Source organism: Astatotilapia calliptera, chromosome 15 (assembly GCF_964374335.1).
Source record: "Astatotilapia calliptera chromosome 15, fAstCal68.1, whole genome shotgun sequence".
Classification (NCBI taxonomy): Eukaryota; Metazoa; Chordata; class Actinopteri; order Cichliformes; family Cichlidae; genus Astatotilapia; species Astatotilapia calliptera.
In genome coordinates, this window is record NC_137436.1 from 38,143,191 (window position 1) to 38,168,745 (window position 25,555).

A 25,555-nucleotide genomic window follows, 5' to 3' on the forward strand; every position below is an offset into this window, starting at 1 on the left:
TGCTACTGTGGTCAGTCCTCAGCATTTTCAAGTCACACACTGAGGTACCTTACATTACCTGTGGTTTATCTGTGCTTTGTATGAAAACACCTACAAGCAAAGCAGCTGTCCTGCCTTCTGCTCCGCATCATTTGCCCAATGTTTGTCCACATCACGCTTTGTTTAGTGACAGTATGTATATCTTCGCAGTTTAGTCTTGCAAGAGTAAGTTTCCCAGATAACCAGCAGACACACCTTTGCTCTGCTGCTGCTGACTAATACAGCTGTCAACAATTTTTTTTTTTTAAATGTGGCAATTATTTAAGGTGATGATTATTCTGTAGTATACCAAATAAAACAGTTTCCATTCAAAAAACAGCTGGAATACAACACTTTCACTCGCAACATTATGGTAAGGAATTTTTTCTCGTTACATTGTCACAAGTGTTACTGCTGAAGTTAAATACTAATAATAGTGCATATCTGTTACTTGAATCCAAAATGTTATTACCATTTTTTATCCATAAATCCTCCTGATTGCGATTACAGGAGCTTCTTCCGTCACTCAGGCCAACCATGATTTTGATCTTCAAGACAGGTATGTGTTTTGTTAAGCACAATGAAAGTGTTTGAGTTTCAGTTTTAACAACAGTGTGTTCAGTAGTTAATCAATGACGTTAAATATAGTAAAAGTATGAGCATTAAATCTGGAGAGAGACAATTGAATTGACAACTACTGAATTCACTTCAGCCAAATCCCATTGCAAGCCAAACACTACAACGTAATTACACTCAGATTCATGATTTTGTTGCCTCATCAGCTCTTTGCAGTGCTTACATGGTGAACTGCTCTGCACCAGACAAACCTGCCCTGCTGGAGTGTCTGTCTCCAGTCTTTGAAGTAAGTGACATATGGTCTGTGGAGAAAATGACAAATTCCACCGATGTCAGCACTTTCTTCGCTCTGTGTGAGATACTAGGAGCGGTATGTCACCTGTCACATGAGCTTATTTACAATGTCATTAGTGCTTCCCAACAGTGTGTATGCATATTTTATATTTTGGTATCTATTGTATCTGAAACTCTTGAGTTGAAGGACTGTCACAAACTAGTTCAAACTTCTTCAAAGAGAGGCTTTCTGTGTTTTCTGTGGTAGAGACTTTTTGTTCTGGTCTTCCAGGATGAAAAGGCTGAACTTCTCCTCACTTATTATTGCACTATGTACTGCAATAATTTTAGTAGCCATGCAGGGGTTTGCTTACTATTTGTGCTGATACCAATTTTGTTGTTTTAGTCTTGGATCAATGAGTTTGTCAGTTGGGACCCATTTCAGTGGCGTACTGAGCTACTACATCTCCCCGGAACCAAATTGTGTGTTCCAGAGCCTGTAATCAACGAGCTGTAAGTACAAAATCATTTACTCTTTATCTCAAACTCCGCACAAGTATTTCCAAAAGAGCAGACATCTAGAAACTAAAATGAATGTTTCAGCATTATGTGGGATACTCTGTTGTTGTAAATGCCACAAATCCTCTGTGCCTTTGTCTTGAAATTACAAATCTAACTTATATGCAAACAAGAGAATATGATTACACTTAATTAAAAACCCTAAATCTAATCCCGGGATTTGAGAATGTTGAATTTTTGGATTTTGAAAATTGTTCTCCTGAATATTGTGCAAAAAGACACATCAAGAAGTATTTTTACAAAATAATTTAGTTTTAGTTTTTCGCTGTGACATAATGGGGTTATTGTTGGGGTTGTTTGTCAACATCAACGGTGCTTTTAATTTATGCCATGTCCTCATTTCACACATCTATTCACAAAAAAACACCCTGTTCCCTGTGTAGTAATAGTACGGTGGATGGCGGTCTACCTGTCAAGGCTGTCAGCTCTTGTAACCTTGATATCTGCACCGTCTCCTTTAACATACAAAACTGCAACCCCTTCAACCCCTACTTGCACTTTGGTAAGAACATTTAACACTTATGCATATCAGTTTCACCCTTTTAAAATTATATCTAAATTGAATGTGGGTTTTAAGTGAGCTCTGACTAAAGTCAGCATTTTTCTCTTCACTTTTCTTCCCCGCATAGCGAGGGACATAAAGATTTTTCTTGGAAGACCTGCAGAAATAAAGGCAATAGTCTCCAAGAGTTTGATGGCCACCATGTGTGAATGGGAGCTACTGGATATCACCTCAGATAAAGCAACAGAGAATGATATTAACAGTGATGGTTTATGTGCTGATGAGTTTAAATTTCATGTAAGTTGATTCTAATGAGAAGCTACAATAAATAGTAAGATAAAATCAAAGCTATGTTGTAATTTTTTCCCTATATTTTTTAAATCTTTAACATTATTGCAAAATTAAAACACACCTAAAAATATAAATTCAGTCTAAATCCTGAATTATACAGTTATATAGCAAACATTCATGTACCAGGTAATGACAAGCATGGTTCACAGCTTAAGAGTACCTCAGTTATCTCTTCTTTTCTTTCCACAGATCAGATTGAGGTGCCGGGCCACTAAGTATATGGTAAACGTCCTGTTCCTCAGCTGCTTTCCACATAGTGTGGACAGGTCCGCTTTCAAGATGACCCTCATCCTCAGCTATACCGTCTTCCCGCTGATCATGAATGACCTGCTGCCGGGCACTGGAAACACCATACCCCTCATATGTGAGTAACACTCAACAAAAAGTCTACACTGATTTCTTGAAACTGGCTACAGTTGTGTTTGAATAGAAACTGGACTGGGAACATTCTTCTAGAGTGTGTAAAAAATTACAGTATAGAGAAAAATATGTAATCTTACATGGAACAGGTTTCCATGCCAACAGTATTTAATGCTTATGCCCAGGCACACGCACAAATTCAGTCAATTAGGCTGCGACATTGTAAATCTGTATTGTTTCTGGGCCTCAGCACACACCGTTGTCTCTCTGTAGGTGTTTTTTTTTCCATCTGCCTGCCTCTGATGGTGGCCAGTTTGCGACAAATAAACCCCATCACCAACCTGCTGTGTGGGTCTGCTGACTTCTCTCCCGTCCTTCACTGGATCCGAGTCCTCACACAATTTCTGGGATTTCTTGTTTCCATGGCACCAATGAATAAGAAATCAAGAGCTTCGGGTATGTAGTTTTTAAGTCGCTTTGAAGTGGTTAACAATCAGTAGCATGAGGAAATTCAGGATAAAAGAAATAATTGATTTTACAGAGTTCAAAATAATTTATTTTGCAAAGTTGTAAAAAAAAAAAAAAGACCTAAATCAAACAATCCTCGGCACATGAACTACTCCACAGGAAGGCAGCACAGGACAATAAAAACCAAAATAAACGGCACATATTGAGGGGATGTTGTGATTGTAAATAATAAACAATAACTGAACATTGATATGTTCTCTTCACAACCTGTGCAATCAATAATGACTCAATTAACCACACATGTACCTATCTATTTGTTTATATTTCTATACTGTTTATACAATATTTATTTTCAGAACATATTTTTTATTTATGTATTTTTTCAATAGTTAAACTGATTGTTTGCTTCCCTTGCTTTGCACTGAATGGAGTAGCACATAATTTTGTTGTGCTATTAGCATTATGGCACTAAAGATTCTGATTCTGATACTTTTTCTCTCATTGATTTAGAAATAGACCTTAAGACCACGACTGCTGTGGAAAATATTGAAGATTACGAAGGGCCTCAAGAGAAAAATGGGCCAGCAGTGGAGGACGGGGCTGTGCAGGAGCTAAAGAAAGGGGGCAAGGACCTCCAAGACATCCACCGGCAAGTCAACCAAGGCTCAGAGGACTGGATGCAGGTATTCAAATATTTATCTATTTTGAGTGTACAAAAAATACATTGTAAATATGTTTGCCAACCTTTATGGTCTTTTAGGATGAAGCCTTGGATATTTAATCTGTTTTTAAGACTGGAAAAACATGAAAAAATAATGTTGTGATATCATGAAAACAGAGGCTCTCCCTCTTATTGAAAACTCCAACAGATATTTCTGTATTTCCTGAGATTATATCAATAATATGTTTACACAGTGTTACCAGTTACAAAATCTAATTTTATCTGCAACTTAAGAATACAATGATGATTAAACCATATTGCAGTGTGGTACTTAACCCAAGTAATCTAAAACATCAGTTTCAAGACCAAGATACACCTCATTCATTATTCACACTTGTAACTACTGTTGATTGTGTATATCTAACAGATAAAAGATATAAACCTGCTTTTACATTGTGGGCATACAAGGAAGGTTTGCATAAATTTCATACCAGATGTTTAACAGATCTAAGATGAAGAAATATTTAACAACGTCAAGGTTTAACAGTTAGGTTTTTTTAATGACCTGTAATGACTGTCTTTAAAAAGATTCCCACGCCACTATCACACCACTCAAACTGACAACCACAGTTTTAATGTTTTCAGTGCTGCTCGCTGAAAGTCAGGCCTTCAAAGCTTCTATTAATCTTCATCTCTCTGCTCATGCATGGTAAGTTCCTATAATGTACAAATACACATTTATTTATATTATTAAAAAATAACTAATTCTTATATTACTGATTATTTGAATCTCCTGTGTAATTAATTGTTGATGTGTTGATTTTCTCACAGTCACTATCCAAAATACTAAATAGTATTTAAACATATAAATGACGCATTGTAATGGTTCATCAAACTGTGTTATTATTTGCACTATACCGCCAATTTTATGTGCATAATCTACAGTGTCAGACATCTTATTAAAAAATAATCTTATTACAAAATGATGTTATACCTGTTGAAATTCCGAACTGCAAATGTGATTTCCTATAGTCCGATTATAACACCTATTAAAGGATAAAGTGTACATGTTTTGTATTGGAGGATTTTTTTTTAATTTAAGGTTGTTGTACTTGACTTGTTCACTTTGTCAGCGCCACTCACACTGACAGTTAGCTAGTCTTATAAATATTTAAGGAAGAGGAAACATGAGGTCCTAGCAGCCAAAAATTGTCTAAAATACACATTTAGCCAGAAATGTTATGGACCATGTTGTCCAATTCATTCCTGTCTAGATTTTAAAGATTTTACTTTTAGATTAAAAACTGAAATTCAAATTTGAAACTTTATAAAGTCAAGTTTAGATTTAGATAAATGTAGATATACATGATGCCTCACTCGTATTTGGGTCGCGTTTGCCAGAGTTGTAATTGTGGGCGTTCAGACAAAGGTATTTGCTGCGACATCATAAGGGCACATTTCTTCTTTCCCTCGTAGCTCAGTACAGCTCCACCATACTGAACTGCTCCAACCCTGATACACCGTCAGTGCTGGAGGCTCTTTCGCCAGTCTTCAACCTGAACGCCATTCGACCTGTGGTGAACATAACAACAGTCACTAACGTTGGCCTTTTCTTAACTGTGTTTGGCATTTTGGGAGTGGTAAATGACACCTTTGTTACTATGAAACCATTTCATTATTAGATCATGTGCATGCGCTTTTCTGCATACTGTACAACATTAAGAGCATAAAATGGTCAAAAGCAATTTTCCATGAGGGCAATTTTCTATTTTTTTGAGAATAAATAAATTAAAATCTTCTTTTTCAGGATGAGAAAGCCCAGCTCCTCACAACATTTCTATGGCCAGATATTGTAAGCAGTTTTTTCATAGTACATTTTCAAGCAATAATGAAACAGCTGATTTCTACCCATATCTATGCATAAAAAAATGTTTTTATAGATGAAAGTTTAAGTTTTGCCCTTGAAATCTTTTTGGGCAGCAAATAGGCAAACCCATTAGTGACATAAAAGTGTTAAGATAAAAGAAAAGTTTTTGGGGTTCCCTTTTAAATTTAATTATCTCGAGTTTTTAAATGGTAGCCAGCAGGTTTTATATTGTGTTTATGTTTACATCTGCATGGTTTGTGTTGCAGCAATGGGAAAATGAATTCACCAAGTGGGACCCAGAAAACTGTGGAACTACTCGGATTTCAATTCCAAGAACAAATCTCTGGGTACCAGATATTGTAATCAATGAAATGTAAGTGCCATCTTCAATAATTCGCAGATTAAGATCATTTCTTTTTTATGTATATGTGTGATCTTGAGACCTAGCCTGACACATCATTAGCCAATAAAGCGCTAACTTTACTAAGCAGCAAAAACAAAAATGGAGAAGGTGCATACAGGTGAAAGTAGAAAGGCATGGTCTCTGTGCATACTATTGTCAGGAAATATTTGAGTTGTGACTCCAACTAAATGGTAAATGGCCTGTATTTGTATAGCGCTTTTCTAGTCCCTAAGGACCCCAAAGCGCTTCACACTACATTCACACATTCACACACTGGCGATGGCAAGCTACATTGTAGCCACAGCTGCCCTGGGGCGCACTGACAGAGGCGAGGCTGCCGGACACTGGCGCCACCGGTCCCTCTGACCACCACCAGTAGGCAAACACGGGGTTAGTATCTTGCCCAAGGATATTTGGCATGCAGCCAGGAGGCAGCCTGGGATCGAACTACCGACCTTCTGATTAGTGGCTGACCTGCTCTGCCACCTGAGCTACAGCCACCCCTAACTAATTTCCATCTATCCATTTTCTTGCTCTTATCTGGTCGCGGGGTCAGCAGCATCAGCAGAGAAGCTCAGATTTCTCTCCCAAGCCACCTCCTCCAGATTAGTTAGGGGAACAACGAGGCATTCCCAGGCCAGTCAAGAAAAATAATCTTTCCAGCTTGTCCTGGGTCTTCCCCGGGACCTCCTCCCGTTGAGATGTGTCAAGCACACCTCACCAGGACGCATCCTTATCAAATGCCTGACCATCATAACTGGCTCCTTTCAACTGTCGTAGTTTGCTGTGTGACAGACCCAAATGCAGGACTTATACACGGGGGAGTAAACCCAAAACAGCACCTTTATTGCTGGAAAAACTCCAACACTGATACAAAAAACAAAACCAAAAACAAGAAACTAGAATCATGAAACTCAAACTAAAAAGCTAAGAAACTAGGAAACTTAACGTGGGAGTACAGAAGAAACACACGCAGCACAGAGGTACATCATGGTTAACAACATGAGGAAAACACAGGGCTTAAATACACCAGGGAGTAAAGAGGGAATGGAAAACAGGAGCGAAACAGCTGGGACTAATCTGACATAACGAGACGAAGGGGAAGCAAAACTCAAAACAGTGAATGCAGGACACAAGACTATCAAAGTAAAACAGGAAACAAAAGACAGGTGCAGAGACGCAGACTTGACAAGGAGGCAAGGCTGACAGAGAAAACAGAGTGAACGTGAAGCACAGAGGCAAGAGTACAAACTGCGACATGGAGACACGGCTGACTGGGGAGACACAGGGAACACAGAGACAGGGGAGAGTAGACATGAAACGTGGGACACGGGAACAGAAACTAAACACAGGCTAAGATGAACACTGAGGGAGGGAGCACTAAGATTCCTGAGAGCTTAAGAAATTAAGATAACCAAAACCAAGAACAACAATAAACAAAGAATATTTAACAAAAACACAAACACTGGGTCACCAGACCCAGCACCTTGACATCAACATGGAGAAGTAGCGGCTCTAGTCCGAGCAAAGTGGTCCTGAGCTAGGATAGTAACTCCATCCCAAGCAGGGTGAATGGTTCCTTTGGTCATGTACACATAAGGGTCTTCTGAAGGCTCTTCTCTTTGTGTGATCCCTCACCCAGGACCAATTTGCCATGCGAGGGGACAAAGCTCCCTGACAGCATAACCCCTGGGATCAGTAGGACACACAAACCCCTCCACTACTATAAGGTAGCGATTCACATAGGTGTCCAACTGATGTCAGTGGAATAACATAACAATAGTGTGGATAGGATAATAGAGCGGCTTGGTAAGACTGCTATCCACTATATGAAGGTATGATCTTTTTGATCTGCCTCCTACAATATTTAGCAGACAGAATGAAGCAGACAAGTTAACACTTAGCAGTCATACTTAATATTAGGCGGCACTCTACATATCAACTGTAAGCCCTTTCTTCATACATTTTCTATTTCTGCCATGTAGCTATCTGAGTAAACTTAATTTTAATAATGAGGGCTCTATCAGCATACAGGTGCTTGTGTTTCTAAATGTTATGTCTTTCATCTTCCTGCAGCATGGATGAAAACACTGCTCCAAACGTCCCATATACCTACGTGCTTTCTAATGGCATTGTGAGTGATTCACAGCCTGTCAAAGCTGTCACCTCCTGCAGGCTTGACATCTACTTGTTTCCATTTGACATTCAGAACTGCACTTTAACCTTCAACTCATTCACACTCAAGAGTAAGTTCATGAGGATCTTTCACAGTCTGTCCTATGAAATGAATGGTTTAGTTTATAATACAGTAAAATTATTTCACTGACATTAATATGAATAGTCTTGTCTGACAAATTGACTATTTTCCATGCAGGTAATGCTCTGCAGCTTTATCTGACAGAGACTCCAGAGAGGATGTTTGAATACTCTAAATCAAGGATGGAAACGATGGGTGAATGGGAATTAATTGGAATTACAGCAAAGAAATACACACTACCATCTACAGCATCGGGCTTTTATGATGAAATTCGCTTCCATGTAAGACACTCTTACACTGTAAAACTATAATGTTATTGTATGATTTAATTATTCATACTATAAGAAAACGGAGGACACAAAGGCAAAGGCTTTTAGAAAGTAATCCGAAACAAGAGTTTTCTCTTCATTATCAGATATTTAACTGTTCAGTTAGTATATCAGAGGAACTTAGGATCTATAGAACATTTAAATCAAATACATCTAAAAGTTCTAAAAACATCAAAAACACCCAGGAACATCAGCACCGTCCTTAGTGTTAAGTTCTCACTTTGCTGCAGATCTCATTGCGGCGCCAGGCCATGCTGTACGTAGTGAACCTCCTGCTCCCCAGCTGCTTCCTCATCACTGTGGACCTCTTCAGCTTCATCTTGCCTCCCAATGAAGTCGACCGGTCTTTGTTCAAGATGACACTAATCCTGGGCTACACCGTCTTCCTGCTCATAATGAATGACCTGCTGCCTGTTACTGGAAATGCCATACCTCTCATAAGTGTGTTTACATTGTCTGGTTTGGTATACATTTCGTCCCAATGTGACTTTTTGGCCCAAATACAAAAGGGTTGCTTGTTCTGACCTACCTAGAGATTTAACAGTATAACTACCATAATGTAATGATGAAGCTACATGTGAGAAAGAAAACTAATCAGAAGGTCGGTGGTTCGATCCCAGGCTGCATGCAAAATATCATTGGGCAAGATACTAACCCCGTGTTTGCCTACTGGTGGTGGTCAGAGGGTCCGGTGGCGCCTGTGTCCGGCAGCCTCGCCTCTGTCAGTGCGCCCCAGGGCAGCTGTGGCTACAATGTAGCTTGCTATCGCCAGTGTGTGAATGTGTGTGTGAATGGGTGAATGACTGAATGTAGTGTGAAGCGCTTTGGGGTCCTATGGACTAGAAAAGCGCTATACAAATGCAGGCCATTTACCATTTACAGTTGTAGCCACAGCTGCCCTGGGGCAGACTGACAGAAGCGAGGCTGCCATATCGCACCATCAGCCCCTCTGGCCAATACCAGCCAAAGTTTACCTTTAAAAAGTACAATTCATCATATCTAATCATTAACAAAGTGCCAGGTTTATGGTTATACTGCACAGTTATTTTTGGCTATTTTGTTTCAGCTTTGTGTTTCTAGGTCTGCACATTTCAGTTTAGTTCTTATTATATGAAAATGTTTAGTTTTAATTTAATTGTTATTAAATTAAATTAGTTTCAGTGTTAGTTTGGGTCTTTTTAATTATTCTTATTATTAATAATGAATAACAAATATGTCAGACTCGAGATTTAGGAAAATCAATATATGCATTACAACACACAAAATTTTTGAGAGCAGTTGAGTCACAGTCTCATAGATCAGAATCAGAATCAGAATCAGAATCGTGTTTATTGGCCAAGTATATGTGCAGACACATACAGGGAATTTGGTTCCGGTAGATGGTGGCTCTCAAGCACAGCAATGTAAATCACACACACACACACACACACACACACACACACACACACACACACACACATCTATATATACACATACATACACAAAGCTGTGTAAACCAACTATAAATAACGAGTCTAAACTTATATACATAAAATACAGAAATGAATGAGGTGGAATGAATACTACAAAATGTACATAAGGTGCAGCTGCAGTCTGGCAGATTAAAGCGTCAACTGTGACAATTTTTGTCACTGAGCTGACAGGGGCTGAGGATATTTCTTAAATAGTTTACGGCTTGTCTCCATTCCTCTGAATAGACCAAAAATATTCATGATTTTAATTTTTAAATATTTTGTCTGGATTTAACTTGTATTTGTCTGTAAAATGTAAACATTAATTATTATTCCACTATCATTTTTATAGATGTTTTCCTGTCTATGTGCCTGACTATGATGGTGGGCAGTCTACTGGAAACTATTGTCGTTACAAGCTTCCTGCACGGTTCCTCTAACTATTCTCGAGCTCCTCGCTGGATCAGAGTGCTTTTTCTTAAAATCCTGGGTCGACTAGTATGCCTTCCTCCAAAGCCCAGAGATCGGAACGACACAGTGATCCAAAATCCAGTCACACAGGGTAGGAAACAAGATCAGGATATGCAAATTCTTAAAAAAATGTCAAAGCTGACATAATCTTCTGACTTGTCTCCGCTCAATAGAAATGCCAATCTACTCTCCAGTGACAGAGGAATCCAAGACTCTGGAGCAGAAGGGGCCACTGGGTGAGGACAAAACCCTGCAAGAGCTGAGGAGCCTGGGCAGAGGCCTCCAGGCTATCCACCTTCAGTTGGAGAAGCATCTGAGCAAAAGCCTGAGCACAGAGGAATGGATCCAGATAGGTTTAATCATAGACCGCCTGCTGTTCATCCTTTACATCATCTTCATAACAGTCAGCTTCATTACCATCATCATTATCTGGGTGGTTTCATACAATGCGGCCTAATTTAACTTTTTAGCTTGTCTGTTCTTTAAACTCTTTGTATTGTATGTTTTGTCTTTTTAGTATGCCAGTTATGCAAATAAATATATAGCAGAGCCCTGTTTTCCAACAAAGCCCTTCATCTGTCTTAAATTTCAATGACTTTGTGAACCAATAAGACAATTAAATCAAGATATTTTAAAGTCCAGATAATAAATCTTACAAATATTCTAAGCTGTGTAAAAGCATCTTAACTGATGATCGTTTTATATTGAGTTCTTGTGAACCCTATACATACATCTTCTATAGCAGCAGTTTTCTGTATTTGATGTTTGGTGCTAAATTACTCAAAAGGATTTAAAATTAAAATAAAATTAAATAATAAAACAAAAGCACTCATAGTGTGCAACCCCCACACTATGGTGTATTTTATTATCTTCACCCACTGCTATCTTTTATGGCGTGGTCTGCTGGGGCGGCAGCATCTCTGCTGGGGACAGGAAGAGACTGAACAGGGTGATCCGAAGGGCCAGCTCTGTTCTAGGATGCCCTCTGGACCCAGTGGAGGTGGTGAGTGACAGGAGAACGGCGGCTAAGCTGTCATCCCTGATGGACAACATCTCCCACCCCATGCAGCAGACTGTGACAGCACTGAGCAGCTCCTTCAGTGGGAGACTGCGGCACCCACGGTGTGGGACGGAGAGATTTCGCAGGTCTTTCCTCCCCACTGCTGTCAGACTCCATAATAAAGACTTTAACTGATCAAGCACACACATCCACACATATGCAATAATACTAAGTGCAATAATCCTTTCTGTCATCGTTGTATTTTTACTCAGTTGTATATAGTATTTGTATTTGTATTCTATTTTTATCTTATTGTATATTTATTTTATTTTATTCTACTGTATATAGTATTTTATTTTATTCTATTCTGTACAGTTGTGTACTGTATTTATTCTTATTGTATTCTAATTTTTGCCTCATAACTTTTGCACTGTCCACTTCCTGCTGTGACAAAACAAATTTCCCACGTGTGGGACTAATAAAGGTTATCTTATCTTATCTTATCTTATTTTGGCTGAAATTGTTTGCTTCTATAAGCTGTAAAATTCCTTTAGAGCCTGAACCACACTAGAGGATCCTTTTTTTGTTTTTGAAAATGGACTGTTTATTGACTCTATTGATGACATTTTTAAAAAATATTAAATATTAAATTCAGTATAATTTTCATTTGTGTCATATTTGCTACATCCTGCATTTGTTTGTTATTTTAATGCTTAGAAGAAAAAAAATTCCAATTTATTTCACGCTGACGATGCAGAAGTTTCAAAACCCCCCAAACTCATGTAGGAAATATGACACGGATGGTTTTAAAGGGTTAAGATGTTTTCATGTACTGTGTGATTTTGCTACATTTATTGCGTCATTGTGATTGGGAAAAACTATGTTTTGCACAGTTCTCTACAGGCATTTTCATATGATATATTACTCAGTGTGCTTTGGGGGGGGGGGGGGGGGGTTGTGGTCAACTTTGATCTTGGGATATAACAATGCTCTGATTTATTCCATTCGAATTCTCACCACCATGGTCATCACACTGAAAATCTTAGGATCTACATGATTGGTCTTGTTACCATGCCTTTGCCAAACTTTATGGTATGCTGAAGAGGTAATTCAACCATTTGATTCAGCTGTGTTGGAGTAGGGATGGATCCAAAGCTGCAGAACAGTAGCTCTGGACTAATTGGAGTTGGAAACACCTGGTTTGAAGCATATTGCACACCATTCTATACTGCCCCCCTGTGGTCATCTTACACACAATGTAGCATGCCGAAGTTGCATGTCACATACAATGATGCAATGAGAATCCTTTTTAAAATAGCCAGAGGGGGTTGTAAGACGTTTTTTCAGATGTTTGGAACTGCAGGTGTTTGCACTTTTAAAGCACTTTTACGAAAGTTAATATTTGGTTGGTTTTATATATTGTGCTTTTTTTTCTTTTGTATAATCATGAACTTAAGTCTGTTAATAAAGCTTGATTAATGAATTATATAATCACATGGAGCACAAGCATACTTCCAGCCTATTGTAAGATTGTGTTGTATAGATTACATTCAAATTGTTTTTTGGATTTTTATTAAGAAAAAAAACATCAAGAAGACACAAGCAAAAGGAGAACACACAATTGTATTCATCAAAATGATTTATTAATCAAATTGACATAGCATAATTTTTTCACCAAAAAATATATGTTCAAAGCACCAGAACGGTAGCCCAATATCCCACAGAACCGTCACATGATCTTAAACAGAAGCTGTCAAATCAGCTCTGCAGATGGGGCAATCATAATTAGGGATGGGTATCGTTTAGGTTTTATCCGATACCGGTGCTTAAATGGTGCTCGAACCGGTGTTTTAAGAATGGAGAACACAAACTTCGTCCAAAAACCTCTCACGTTTAGCTGTTTTTCTTTGTAAAAAGATAACAATGTTAGCCTTTTTTGTAGCTATAGGGCATATATGGTATCACTCTATCAAACAAGAAGACAGCCGCATGTACTAGGGCTGGGTATCATCACTGATATCTAGAATCGATTAGATTCCAATTCACAAGGTCCTGAATCGATACGATTCGATTCAATTCGATTTGAATCGGGGAAATTTTGCCTCAGACAGTCAGAAATATTATATTTCAGATCATGCGTCAGTACATTTCCATATTTTTATATCTATAAAAAGAAAGCTGACACTTGCAAGACTTCATCAGAGGTATAAGCATCACAGCAGATGCCTTTGTGTCAAAGTAGATGAGGATGAAACACAGAAAAACATGAAGGCAATTTTCCTGGCCTGGGATTTTATAAAAATATTCTGCAGTAGATGTTTATGTGAAGCCTACACTGTAAAAAATGTTTGTGAAATTAACAGTAAAATTGTGTAAAATCTTGACATCAAAAATGTTTAAATAGAAAAACAAGAAAGCAATGTTTAATTTACATCAACATTTTGTAAATAATACATATATACCTGTAAAGTCCTGAACCAAATAAAAGTGTTAATTTTACAGTAGGAATATGTTTTAAATATCAAATGTCCTTGTTGAATTTACAGTTTACTGTTTTATAAACACTGAAAAATTGTAATTTAAAAGTCAACACATACAACTGAAACTGTACCAAAATAATGTTAAAATTACATATTTTGTTAGTTTTTTTTAAATTCATTTAAAAAAATATTACATTTCACAAATTCATTCAAACTCATTTACAATGTTGGTCACATGCAGACCACTTTTTAAGTGGGACAGACCAGTACAATTTCTGTCAGTGTAAGGAAGTTATCAGAGATATCTTTATATGACAGTACAATTTCAACAGTACTTGTCAGTTTTTCTACATTTTAAAGACAAACTGTTGTAGTACATAAATGAAATCATTCAGCATAAGTCTTTAGTCTTAAACTGTAATAAATAAATGTTAAAAATGACCTAAAAGTTATGGCGGCCCACTGGCCAGATTGTCATGTAATTATAAAATAGAAAGGTTTTTGTTGTTTCATAGAAAATGTCCTGTTTTTTTATAGACAGTGAAAAGACAGGAATGTTTCTTTCATTTAGTTGTTATTATTTTGGTGTAGTAGGAATGGCTTTGGGGGAGGTCTTTTTCAGTGGAAGAAAAATCCAAAACTTGTTAAAATTAAAATTTCCAAAGCTGGCCAGTGGGCCAGACTAGAGTCTGTGCTGATTATCTTTCAAATAGACAGCTGGTCATCTCCTCCATGTTAGTCATTTCTTTAATTTTGCACCACGTTCAATCAATTTTAGCCAGATTTAGTAAAAGTTAAATTAATCATTTGCTCAAATAATTATTTTTTTAATGCCCAAAGTGTGTTAGTATTTAAAACTACACAAGCTCTACCTTGGCAAATCACTGAGAGTTTGTTTCTGTTCTTTGATTGGACTACTTAAAATTATTGCGGGAGTAGCAAGCTTGGCGGCTCGTGCCATTACGCGCTCAGTCTGCAAGCAGAGTGGTGGAGATGTGTATACGTTGAGATATTCAGCTATTTTAGCATGAGCAAAAGTTTTGGTAAGCTAACATTGCATTTTCTGTTATCTTAAAATACATGAGAGTATGTTTTCCAGTAATAGTATTAATGGCGTCTGACCGAGCAATAGGCTACTCCTATTTTTTCCATGCTGTTTTCAAGCAGTGGTTATTATAAGGTCATAGGAGGTTAGTAACCTAAAACAAATGTGCTGTTGACAGCTACAATGATTTCGTGCTCTTTTTGCAACAAAACGCTGAAGACGTTGAGGGGTTATGTGCTGCATTGTCGCGTTCACAGGAACAAACCCCATCATTTTTTCAAATGCATCGGTAGTGAATGCAGGCATACATTTTAAAGCCCATTTCTATCGGGTTCACAATGCACCTGCACGCCCTATTGCTGGTAGCGCCATTTTTACAGACTTAAAATGTGCCACAACACTATGTGAGCGCCAATGTCACACAGTGAAAGAACTTATATCTCACTTAAAACAGCATAGAGTGGAGGGGTGACCTGTGGCATGTCCAGTAACTGGTTGTAAAAGTATGTTCTCTGTGAAATCGTCATTTACTGCTCATATGTCCAGAAAATATAGAGAATGCTCTGTTGAAAGCATAAACGACATGTATAGGGGGACACTTCCTCAGTCTTCTACTGTATTTGAAAAAAATAATAAAATAAAAATAATATGTACATTTGATGACAATATGTACTTCTCTCGGCACACAGACTCATTGAGGTGTGTAAGGTCGACACATATGCGTACATCTTCTGTCTTCTTCAGTACCACCACCACCAGAAATCAGTGTCAATTAAGCCCGAAGCTCCTCGGAAGGTGCGGATGCCGCTGGGTCCATGTTTGGTCGGCTCGTACTATCACGGCAGCCGAGGCAAGCCGCGTGGTGTTGGAGGAAAAGGACCCAAAATGCAGGCAGTTGACTGATAATGCAAGTGATGTTTATTTACAAGTAATGGGGTGACGGAACTGGCAGTGACAAAGACAAATGACTAAAGAAACCTAAACTGGGAAAACCAAATAACAAACCTGAGAACATAAGAAATGGGGTGCGGGGCAGAGAGAGGAACGAAACACCATGGAACACAGACAAGCCGACAATGAGCACAGGCCAACACCCACTATATATACACACAAACAAGGAGACCAGGAAATGACATACAGGTGGGAGCACAGACGACCTGAGGATACAAGCTGAACACAGTGACAACAAACACAGACCTTCAAAATAAAACAGGAAATCCACAACACGAACAGGGCACAAGGGGAGGACACAGAATACCAACATCAGAATAAACTAGAACAGAAGACAATAATAATATGAAACACAAAACGCTGGGTCAACGACCCAGCACCATGACACACCTTAAGGGGTAGGACTGTCACATCAGCGCCCGTATCAATTTTAATTGACACGTTCTTGTTGTTTATGCTTAAGCCGACAGTCCACGGCTCACCCTCACACTTAACAAATGCCTAGGAACAAACCACGTTCATCCTCTTCAACCTCATGCACGGTTTTGGGTGCCCTGCATATGCTCCTGTAATGTCCTTTTTCCCCACATGCATGGCATTTCCCTTCATTCGCTGGACAATCCTGCTTTGAATGGGATGGAGCGCCACCACATTTCTGACAGGTTGGCCCTTTTTTGCCGTCTTCTCGGAATCCACGTGTTTTAGCTTGACGACTATCAGCCTGGAGAGGTTCGGTTCTAACAGGCTTACGACTGATTTTGTGCACTCTATCTACAGACTTAGCATCGCTAGCCACAGCTCTAGAGTCAGCTCGTAAGGAGGATTGTTGTCGCTTTACCTCTTCACTTTGCCTCGCCATGTTGATAGCCTTCTGCAAAGTCAAATCTGGGTCAAGCTGCATGCATTCTGACAGCCGTTTGTCCGTGAGACCAAAATGAGCCTGTCACGTATCAGCTCATCATGTAGCACTCCATAGTTGCAATGTTCTGCTAGCACATACAGTGCAGTCACAAAAGCATCCACTGTCTCATTTACGCTCGTAGATCACATTCTTCTTCACAATGAAAAAAGCCTGGAAACCATCATGTACCCCCTCATATGTTGTCCTTTGCTCAGCTGTTAAACTCAGACCGCAAAGCACATCGTCCTCCTCGTCTCCCATGCAGTAAATCAACGTGTTGACTTGGTTCTCCTCCGAACTGACGTTCAAATTACTGGTGAGATGGAATCTCTCGAACCTCCGTATCCATTTGGACTCTTGCGGTTTTGAAAAGTCGAAGGACTCCGGTGGCTGGATGCTGAATGTCGCACTCGGCCCCGCCGGTGCTCTCTGTGCAGTCTCATCCGCCACATTCTCCTCCTCATTTTTACGCAAGCTCCACCAGACACAGGTTCGTTCAGTCGAGGTTATATGGATCAGTACAGGACTTCTGTCGTGTTATTCAATTGTACGCGGGTCCACTGTACAATTCTTCTCCCCACATAACATAACATTCTATTCAAAACATACCGGTCTCGCCCTCTAGCTGCCGTCAGCCTAACTACACTTACCGGCTGCATTAACATCTACTGTACAATGCAATTACACCACAATAACAGGCACCACACCCGCAGTAGATGTGCTCGGTGTGAGGTCTTTCAGCAAGCTATCAAACATGGTGCAAAGGGGCGATCGTGGCTCAAGAGTTGGGAGTTCGCCTTGTAATCGGAAGGTTGCCGGTTCGAGCCCCGGCTTGGACAGTCTTGGTCGTTGTGTCCTTGGGCAAGACACTTCACCCGTTGCCTACTGGTGGTGGTCAGAGGGCCCGGTGGCGCCAGTGTCCGGCAGCCTCCCCTCTGTCAGTGTGCCCCTGGGTGGCTGTGGCTACAATGTAGCTTGCCTTCACCAGTGTGTGAATGGGTGGATGGCTGGTTGTTTAAAGTGCTTTGGGGTCCTTAGGGACTAGTAAAGCGCTATACAAATACAGGCCATTTACCATTTCTTGGCTTTTAAAAAAACACACCAGGTGTTTCATCAGATTCGAGGTGTTACATCCTTTGCACAGTATCACCTTAAAGCACTTCTTGCAGGCTGCTGAGTTTGCATCTTTTGTTGTGAAGTACAGCCACACTTTTGACCGCTTGGCCTTGGGCGTTTTTAATCTGTAGCTCTGCTCTAAAAGAACGTACGTACCTGGGCCCGCCTACTATCCTTGGAAAGGTAAAATGATTGGCTAGAATCCAAAGTGTATGACATCTCAAGAAAAAAATGCACAGAAATAAAGCACCGAAATGTGCGCTGCTTTTCAGTCTGGTTACTACCGTTTAGAACCGGTGCCACACCGGTATCCATCACTAATCATAATGAAGCAGTTTATTTCAAGTTGTAGATTCAAGCTGTTATTTATATTTTTGGCCACCAGATGTCAGCCAAGAGGACTGTGTTGAAAAATTTTGCATAATGAACCCTTTGTCAACATAAACTTCAGTAAAAGTATTGGCCACAAACAAGAATATCAAGAACAGGTGTGTGATTACACCAGGTGGGTGGAAACAGAAGACAGGAACCAGAGGAAGGCCCCACTTTTGCACCAAAACCAATTCATGGTTTAAAACTTTAAAAACAATTATGATGAGTAAACATTTATGGTATCTAGCAATGAGTTTTTCACATCACTGCAGAAGAATTGTGGGAGGTTTTGCCTGGAATATTTCATTTTTTCTGGACTGAGCTGTAATTGGAAATAAAAATTCATTAAATTCCAAATTATTTCTAAGAAGTACGAGATTGTTGAAATTGTTTTATTGTGAAACTCATATTGCAAACCAAATGCTGCAACATAGTTTGACTCAATATTATTGTACTGTCTCATCAGCACTTTGCATTGCTTGCAAGGCGAACTGCTGTAAGCCAAACGAGCCCACCCTGGTTGGTTTGGCCACAAGTGCCAAAATGAATTCAATAAATACATCATTAGACCATTAATTACATTTGTGATTAATAAATTAAAATAGACAAAAATAAATATATAAATAGTTAACTAAAAATCAGGCAATTTCATTTAAAACATTTATGAAATGATTCATTTATTTCCCAATTTAATTAATTCATTAATGACACATTTAATTAGTTATTCAGTTATTTATTTAATTATTTATTTTCAGCTTACATAAACACTGACTGCCACCAGACACAATTCACTTATATCTGTTGGGTTAAGTTTATTTCGCTGTTTTATTTGTTCCTGAGCAAATTAATATTAAGAAGTATGCATGCATTGTTATTGTATATAACTTAAACCAAGTCTGAAAAAATAGTAGACAAAAAAACTTTTTCAATAAACATGTTATATAAAATGATAAATAGCTTGGCTAGTAGGAGGTTTTGAAACCAAACACCACCTGTTTCTCACAGGTTACTCTTATTTGCTTGTGATCAGCCGGTGTGATACTGACGTTGCTGTGGTCAGTCTTCACCATTTTTTGAGTCACACACTGAGGTACATTACATTACCTGTGGTTTATCTGCACTTTGTTTCAAAACACATACAGCCAAAGCAGTCGCTCTGCCTTTAGTTTACCCTGCTCCACATCATTTGCCCGTGGTTTGTCCTCATCGCGCTTTGTTTAATGAGAATATGTATATCTTGGCCATGAAGGCTGGAAATTTGGAGCTGGTTTCCCAGAAAAGCTGCAGACTCTGAAGTCATGAAAAGGAATCTTCTGGTCTTTATGTTATGAAGTGTAACTAATAGGTAATGTACATAATAACTAATAGCAATAGTGCATCTGTTACTTTAATGCAATGTTTTACTGCTAGCTATTATTAATAAAACATCTTGATTATACTTCCTTTTAATTATACGGGGTCCTTCCATCATCAAGCCAACCATGATCGTTATATATATATATAAATTTCTGTTTAACCAGTTGGTGAAAATTCAATTCAATACTTTATTTTCTCACAAGGAGAAATTAGTTTAGCAGCATGGACAAAAAAAGACAACATGCATGGGAACATAATTAGACTCAATATTATTGTTCAACTGTTTCATCAGTTCTGTGCAGTGCTTACATGGTGAACTGTTCTGTGCCAAACCAACCTGCACTGCTGGACTGTCTGTCTCCAGTCTTTGAAGTAAGTGACATATGCCCCATGTCGGCCCTTTCCTCATGCTGTGTGGGATTCTAGGAGTGGTATGTTCACCTCTTTGAAGATGAGCTTGATATATAATTTAATGAGAGTATATACAGGCCGCAACATTTTCCAGAACTGCTTTCTAAAACTCTTCAAGTGTAGACAAATTACTGAGAGAAAAGCTTCATGATTTTATAAATAAATATTACATATGTTCGCAAACATGGCCAAAGCCTTGAATGTGAGTGTGAATGGTTTTCTGTCTTTATGTGTGAAATGTGTGTTCTTTGAATTTGAATGTTATGTTCTAAATAGACTTTAAAACACACATTGTTATTGTTTTCCTGGAGTTGATCTCAGGTGTGGTGCTTGCATTTCCATGGTCAAGAGAAACCCCTCCACAATAGCCAACTGTGCGATATCCAAGTCTACCTTAAGACTGCATGAAAGTACTGGAAGTATTGGACTTTGAACATTTTTTGAACATCTAAAAAAGGCCAGCAAGCTTCTGGGATAAAAATCTTTGGACAGATGAAACCAAGATCAACCTCTACCAGAATTATGGCAAGAAAAAAGTACGGAGAAGCCGTGGAACAGCTCATGATGCAAAGCACATCATCACCACATCATCTGTAAAATACAGCGGAGGCAGTGTGATGGCACTAGCGTGCATGGCTGCCAGTGGCGCTGGGACACTAATGTTTACTGATGATGTGACACAGGACAGAAACTGCCAAATGAATTATGAGGTGTTCAGAGACATAATGTCTGCTCGATTTTGGCTTAATGCATTCAAACCGATTGGGCGGTGTTTCATAGTACAGATGGACAATGACCCAAAACATGCAGCCTAAGAAACCCAGAAGTTTATTAAAGCAAAGAAGTGGAATATTTTTGAATGTCCAAGTCAGTCACCTGATCTTAACCCAAGTGAGCATTTCACCTGTTAAAGACAGGCCCACAAAAAAAAAACAGTAACTGAAAGCCTAATGGCCTGACAGAGCATTAAAAAGGAGGAAACCCTGGTGATATTCATGAGTTCAACACTTCAGACCGTCATTGCCAGCAACGGGTTTTCAACCAAGTATTGGAAATGAATGTTTTATGTTCAGTTATTTAATTTGTCCAATGACTTTTGAGGCCCTGAAATGAAGAGATTATGTTTAAAAATTCTTAGTTCAGTTCCACTGAATTAAAGCTGAAAAACTGCACTTCACATGCATCTGAGTTGTTTCATTTTAAATTCATTGTGGTAATGTCCAGAACCAAAATCTATCCAAATACTTATTTAGCTACGATATGTAAAGTAGTATGATAGTCCTATAAGTCCCATAAAGTGATTTAAGGGTTTAGATTTATATTTTGTAAATGTGATGACTACTCAGACCTGCTCTTTGTGCTGACACCAATTTTATTATTTTAGTCCTGGATGAAAGAGTTCATCAGTTGGGACAAAGTTCAGTTTGGTACTGACCTCCTGCATCTCCCCAGAACCAAATTCTGGCTTCCAGATATTGTAATCACTGAGTTGTAAGTATCATCATACAAAAGCTCATCAAACTGCACAAGTATTTTCCAAAGAACAGGAGAAATGTTGAGATAACCTCTAAATAAATAAATAGTTTGTTTAATTGTTTATTAATTCTTTGAATAGGGATATAATTTATTAAAACTACTGTACACTAGGTTTTGGTAAACAATTGTGCATAATTCTGCACGAGTATTTTGAGTCTTCAGAAAACTTTTCTTTAAAAGGAGAGATGTGGAGATAACCTGTGTTTTCCTTACTGTCAACTATTATCATAAAAATCTTTCCAGTATTTAGACCTGTTAAGCTTAGGTTAATAGGTAAATGAATAAATATAATTGTATACTTTAAATCTTTGGGTGCCATTCTCTCACTTCACACATTTGATCTGGTCTCGCAGTATGGAGGAAAACAAAACACCACCTACTCCCTACCTGCATAGCAACAGTAAAGTGGATGATGCTCAGCCTGTCGAAGTTGTCGGTTCCTGTAACCTTGATATCTACACCTTCCCCTGTGACATACAGACTCTACCATCGGTGAATGGGAGCTACTGGATATCACCTTGGATAAAAAAACAGAGAATGATACTGGCAGTGATGGTTTATGTGTTAATGAGCTTGAATTTTATGTAAGTTGATTGTAACTATAAACTACTATAAATAGTCAGAGTCAAAAGTAAGCAAATTTATATTGGAAATTTATTTTCATTTTTAAAAAGTTTTTCTTGTATAAGTCAAACACACCTAAAAATATGAATTCAATTAAAACCAGAATTATACAGTTATATAGTGAAGATACATGTACAGGTAATGACAAGACAGCTTAAGGACGCCTCTCATCTCTTCTTTTCATTCCTTCCACAGCTCAGATTGAAGCGCCGGGCCATTATGTATATGGTAAACCTCTTGCACCCAAGGTTTCTCATCGCAGTTGACCTCTTTAGCTTCCTGCTGCCTCCACAGACCGTGAACAGGTATGCTTTCAAGATGACCCTCAGCCTCGGCTACACTGTCTTCCCGCTCATCATGAATGACCTGCTGCCAGTCACTGGAAACACCACACCCCTCATAAGTCAGTGACACTCAACAAAAAGTCTACAGTGATTTCTTAAAATTACATTCTTACAAGAGTGTCTAAAAAAATTGAGTGTAGATAAAAAATAGAAACCTTGCTTGTAACGTCTACACTTAATGCCTACAGCATGTATTGCTCTTCCTTCATGAGCATGTAGGACAATTAATGTGGCTCAAGGGCAAAATTACTAAAAGTGTTTATTGTAGTTTACATATATTTAGTCGATTAGACTGTGAAATTGTAAACCTTTGTTTCTGGGTCTCAACACAGACCGTTGTCTCTCTGTAGCCGTGTTCTTCTCTATCTGCCTGGCTCTGATGGTGGCCAGTCTGCTGGAAATAAACTTCATCGCCAACCTGCTGTGTGGGTCTGCTGACTTCTCTCTTGTCCCTCGCTGGAGCTGAGTCGTCGTTCTGCAGTTTCTGGGTTTTCTTGTCTGTACAGCTCGATTGAATAAGAGATCAGGAGCTTCAGGTATGTAGTTTATATTTTAACAAAAACAACTGAATTCACGGAGTAGTTGAAACTCATTTATTTTGTCATGAAAAGTTGTAAAAGAAGAGAATCACACTGAAAAACTAAAGCTAAAAAATATTTTTCCTGAATTAACTTAGAAGTAGACCTTAAGACCACAACTGCCATCTGAATAATGAAGCCTCAAGAAACAATGGGGCCAGCAGTGAAGGACAGGGCTGTGCGGGAACTAAAGAAAGTGGGCAAGGACCTCCAGGACATCCACCTGCAGGTCAAGCAGCAGCAGAAAGAGAACCAAGGCTCGGAGGAGTGGATCCAGCTGAATCCCGCAGAAAGTCAAGCCTTCGAAGCTTCTATTCATCTTCATCTCGCTGCTCATGCATGGTAACTAAAGTTCGTATAACATGCTAATACACATTTATTTATGTTTCTTATATTATTAATTCAAAATTGCAAAATCGATGTCAAAGAGCCAGATTATAACACCTATCAAAGGATAGTGTGACATTTTTGGATTTTGACAGTTAACTGGACTTAAGATAAGATAAAATACCTTTATTAGTCCCACAAGGGGAAATTTCATGTTAAGGCTGCCAACCTATTGCACGCAATGGCGGCGCCATCTTACCTTTCCTTTGCAGCTCAGTACAGCTCAACTACATCTTCAATGCTAGAGACACTTAAGCCATACTTTTACATACTGTACAAGATAAAGAGCATAAAATTAATCTTTTCTTTCAGGATAAGAAAGCCCAACTTCTAAAAACATTTCTCTAGCAAGATATTTTTAAGTACCTCATAGTAAATTCTGAATCAATAATGTTGATTTCTATCCATGCTATCCATAAAAATGTTTTTATAGATCAGAGTGTAAGTTTTGTCATTAAAAGAAATTCTGTACAGCAGAAGGTCAAACCCATTAGTTACTTTCAGTTAAATTCAATTCAATTCAGTTTTATATATATAGCCCCAAATCACAACAATTGTTGCCTCAAGTTGTAAGGTAAAGACCGTACAATAACACATTAAAATGATGAAAGACGGTGCCAGGCTCTTTAGTCTCTGGAGTTTCTTTTCATATGAAAACATCTGAGGTTTGAAATGGTAACTGTCTGGTTCATTTTATGAGACAGAAGACAAATATGCTCAAAGTATATTTTGTTAAATTTATTAAGGGTTAAAGGTTTAAGTTAAAAACAGTGCTATGTCTCTTACAGGAGACTGAAATGAACAAAGAGCACCACACCCAGGTTGCATACGCTTTTACTGTGTGTCATAAAAACACAATGTTAATGTGATTGGTTGAAACAGTTGAGGGTGTACCACGGTTTTAGACTTGGTCCTCCCTTTGGCTTGGGTCCATCCCTCAGGTCATCTTCCACCCTGTATGGAGCAAACATCTCTTGTCCTCTGGCTAGGCTAGCAGAGGTAGATTTAGACCATGATTTATACAGTTGTTTTCTTTTAGGTTTCACAACCCACACCCAAATCCTCAAGACGGGTCTTCTGTCTTGTGTCTGTTAGCATCACAGTCCAACAGTCTAAATCCAAATCAGATTTGAATGTGTGATGTCAGATAAAGCATAAATATGTGATCGAAATTATGAGCTAATTGTGAAATATAAAATAATGGGGTTAATAATGATTAAAGATAAAAAAATAAATAAATTCTAACATAACCAACAGGTTTCATGTTTTCTGCATAATTTCTGTTGTAGGAATGGGGAAACGAATTTACCAAGTGGGACCCAGAACAGTGCGGCTGTAGTCGGATTTAAGTTCCACGAACAAATCTCTGGGTACCAGACATTGTAATCAATGAATTGTAAGTCCCATCAGCAACTATTCAAAGATTACAATCCGTGTATATTTTATGTTTTTGTAAGATCTTGAGAACTAGAACTGAAGCATTATTAGCTCATAAAGACCTAAGTAGCAAAAAAAATTAAAAAATGTAAAAAATGCAAGTGAGAGTTTTTTCATGAGAGAAGACAAATATGCTCAGATTATACGTTTTCACAATTTATTATCAAACGGTTAGAATTTCAGATTAGTTTTACATGGCGCAATGGACCTCTGTCTCTCTGACTCAGAGACAACCAGCCACACACAGGCAGCAAACACTTCTATTGGTGGGCTCACAGAAACACAACGTGAACATGATTAGTAGAATCAGTTGAGGGTGGTCTGATATCGGCTCATGTTTCTTCTTCTGCACCTCTCTGGACATTTCCTTACATGGAGATGACCCTATTCCAGGCATCACTACCATTACCATGGCAACCCCTTCTTGTCCTCTGGTCAGGCATGTACAGTT

At 38.6% G+C, this 25,555-nt stretch overlaps 1 protein-coding gene and 1 pseudogene across 1 annotated transcript; both read left to right on the forward strand.

Annotated features, from left to right (window-relative positions):
- The first annotated feature begins 2,941 nt into the window (after window positions 1–2,941).
- On the forward strand, window positions 2,942–12,064 carry LOC113006970 (5-hydroxytryptamine receptor 3C-like). Its single transcript, XM_026143248.2, has 11 exons — window positions 2,942–3,115; window positions 3,638–3,810; window positions 4,434–4,497; window positions 5,265–5,428; window positions 5,596–5,640; window positions 5,922–6,028; window positions 8,135–8,304; window positions 8,433–8,596; window positions 8,875–9,085; window positions 10,448–10,657; window positions 10,740–12,064. Exons 1-11 carry the CDS (start codon window positions 2,962–2,964, stop codon window positions 11,021–11,023), a joined length of 1,746 nt encoding a protein of 581 aa, XP_025999033.2. The 5' UTR covers window positions 2,942–2,961; the 3' UTR covers window positions 11,024–12,064.
- An 8,318-nt stretch (window positions 12,065–20,382) lies between these two features.
- Window positions 20,383–24,478, forward strand: LOC145420309 (5-hydroxytryptamine receptor 3A-like; annotated as a pseudogene).
- The last annotated feature ends 1,077 nt before the right edge of the window (window positions 24,479–25,555 follow it).

What these genes read in the sequence shown, in the direction of transcription:
- LOC113006970 (XM_026143248.2), top strand. Translation starts at nt 2,962, where the DNA reads ATGGTGGCCAGTTTGCGACAAATAAACCCCATCACCAACCTGCTGTGT. An exon ending in TAAGAAATCAAGAGCTTCGG is followed by an intron (nt 3,116 to 3,637) that starts GTATGTAGTTTT and finishes TCATTGATTTAG; the next exon opens with AAATAGACCTTAAGACCACG. An exon ending in CAACTCATTCACACTCAAGA is followed by an intron (nt 8,305 to 8,432) that starts GTAAGTTCATGA and finishes TTTTCCATGCAG; the next exon opens with GTAATGCTCTGCAGCTTTAT.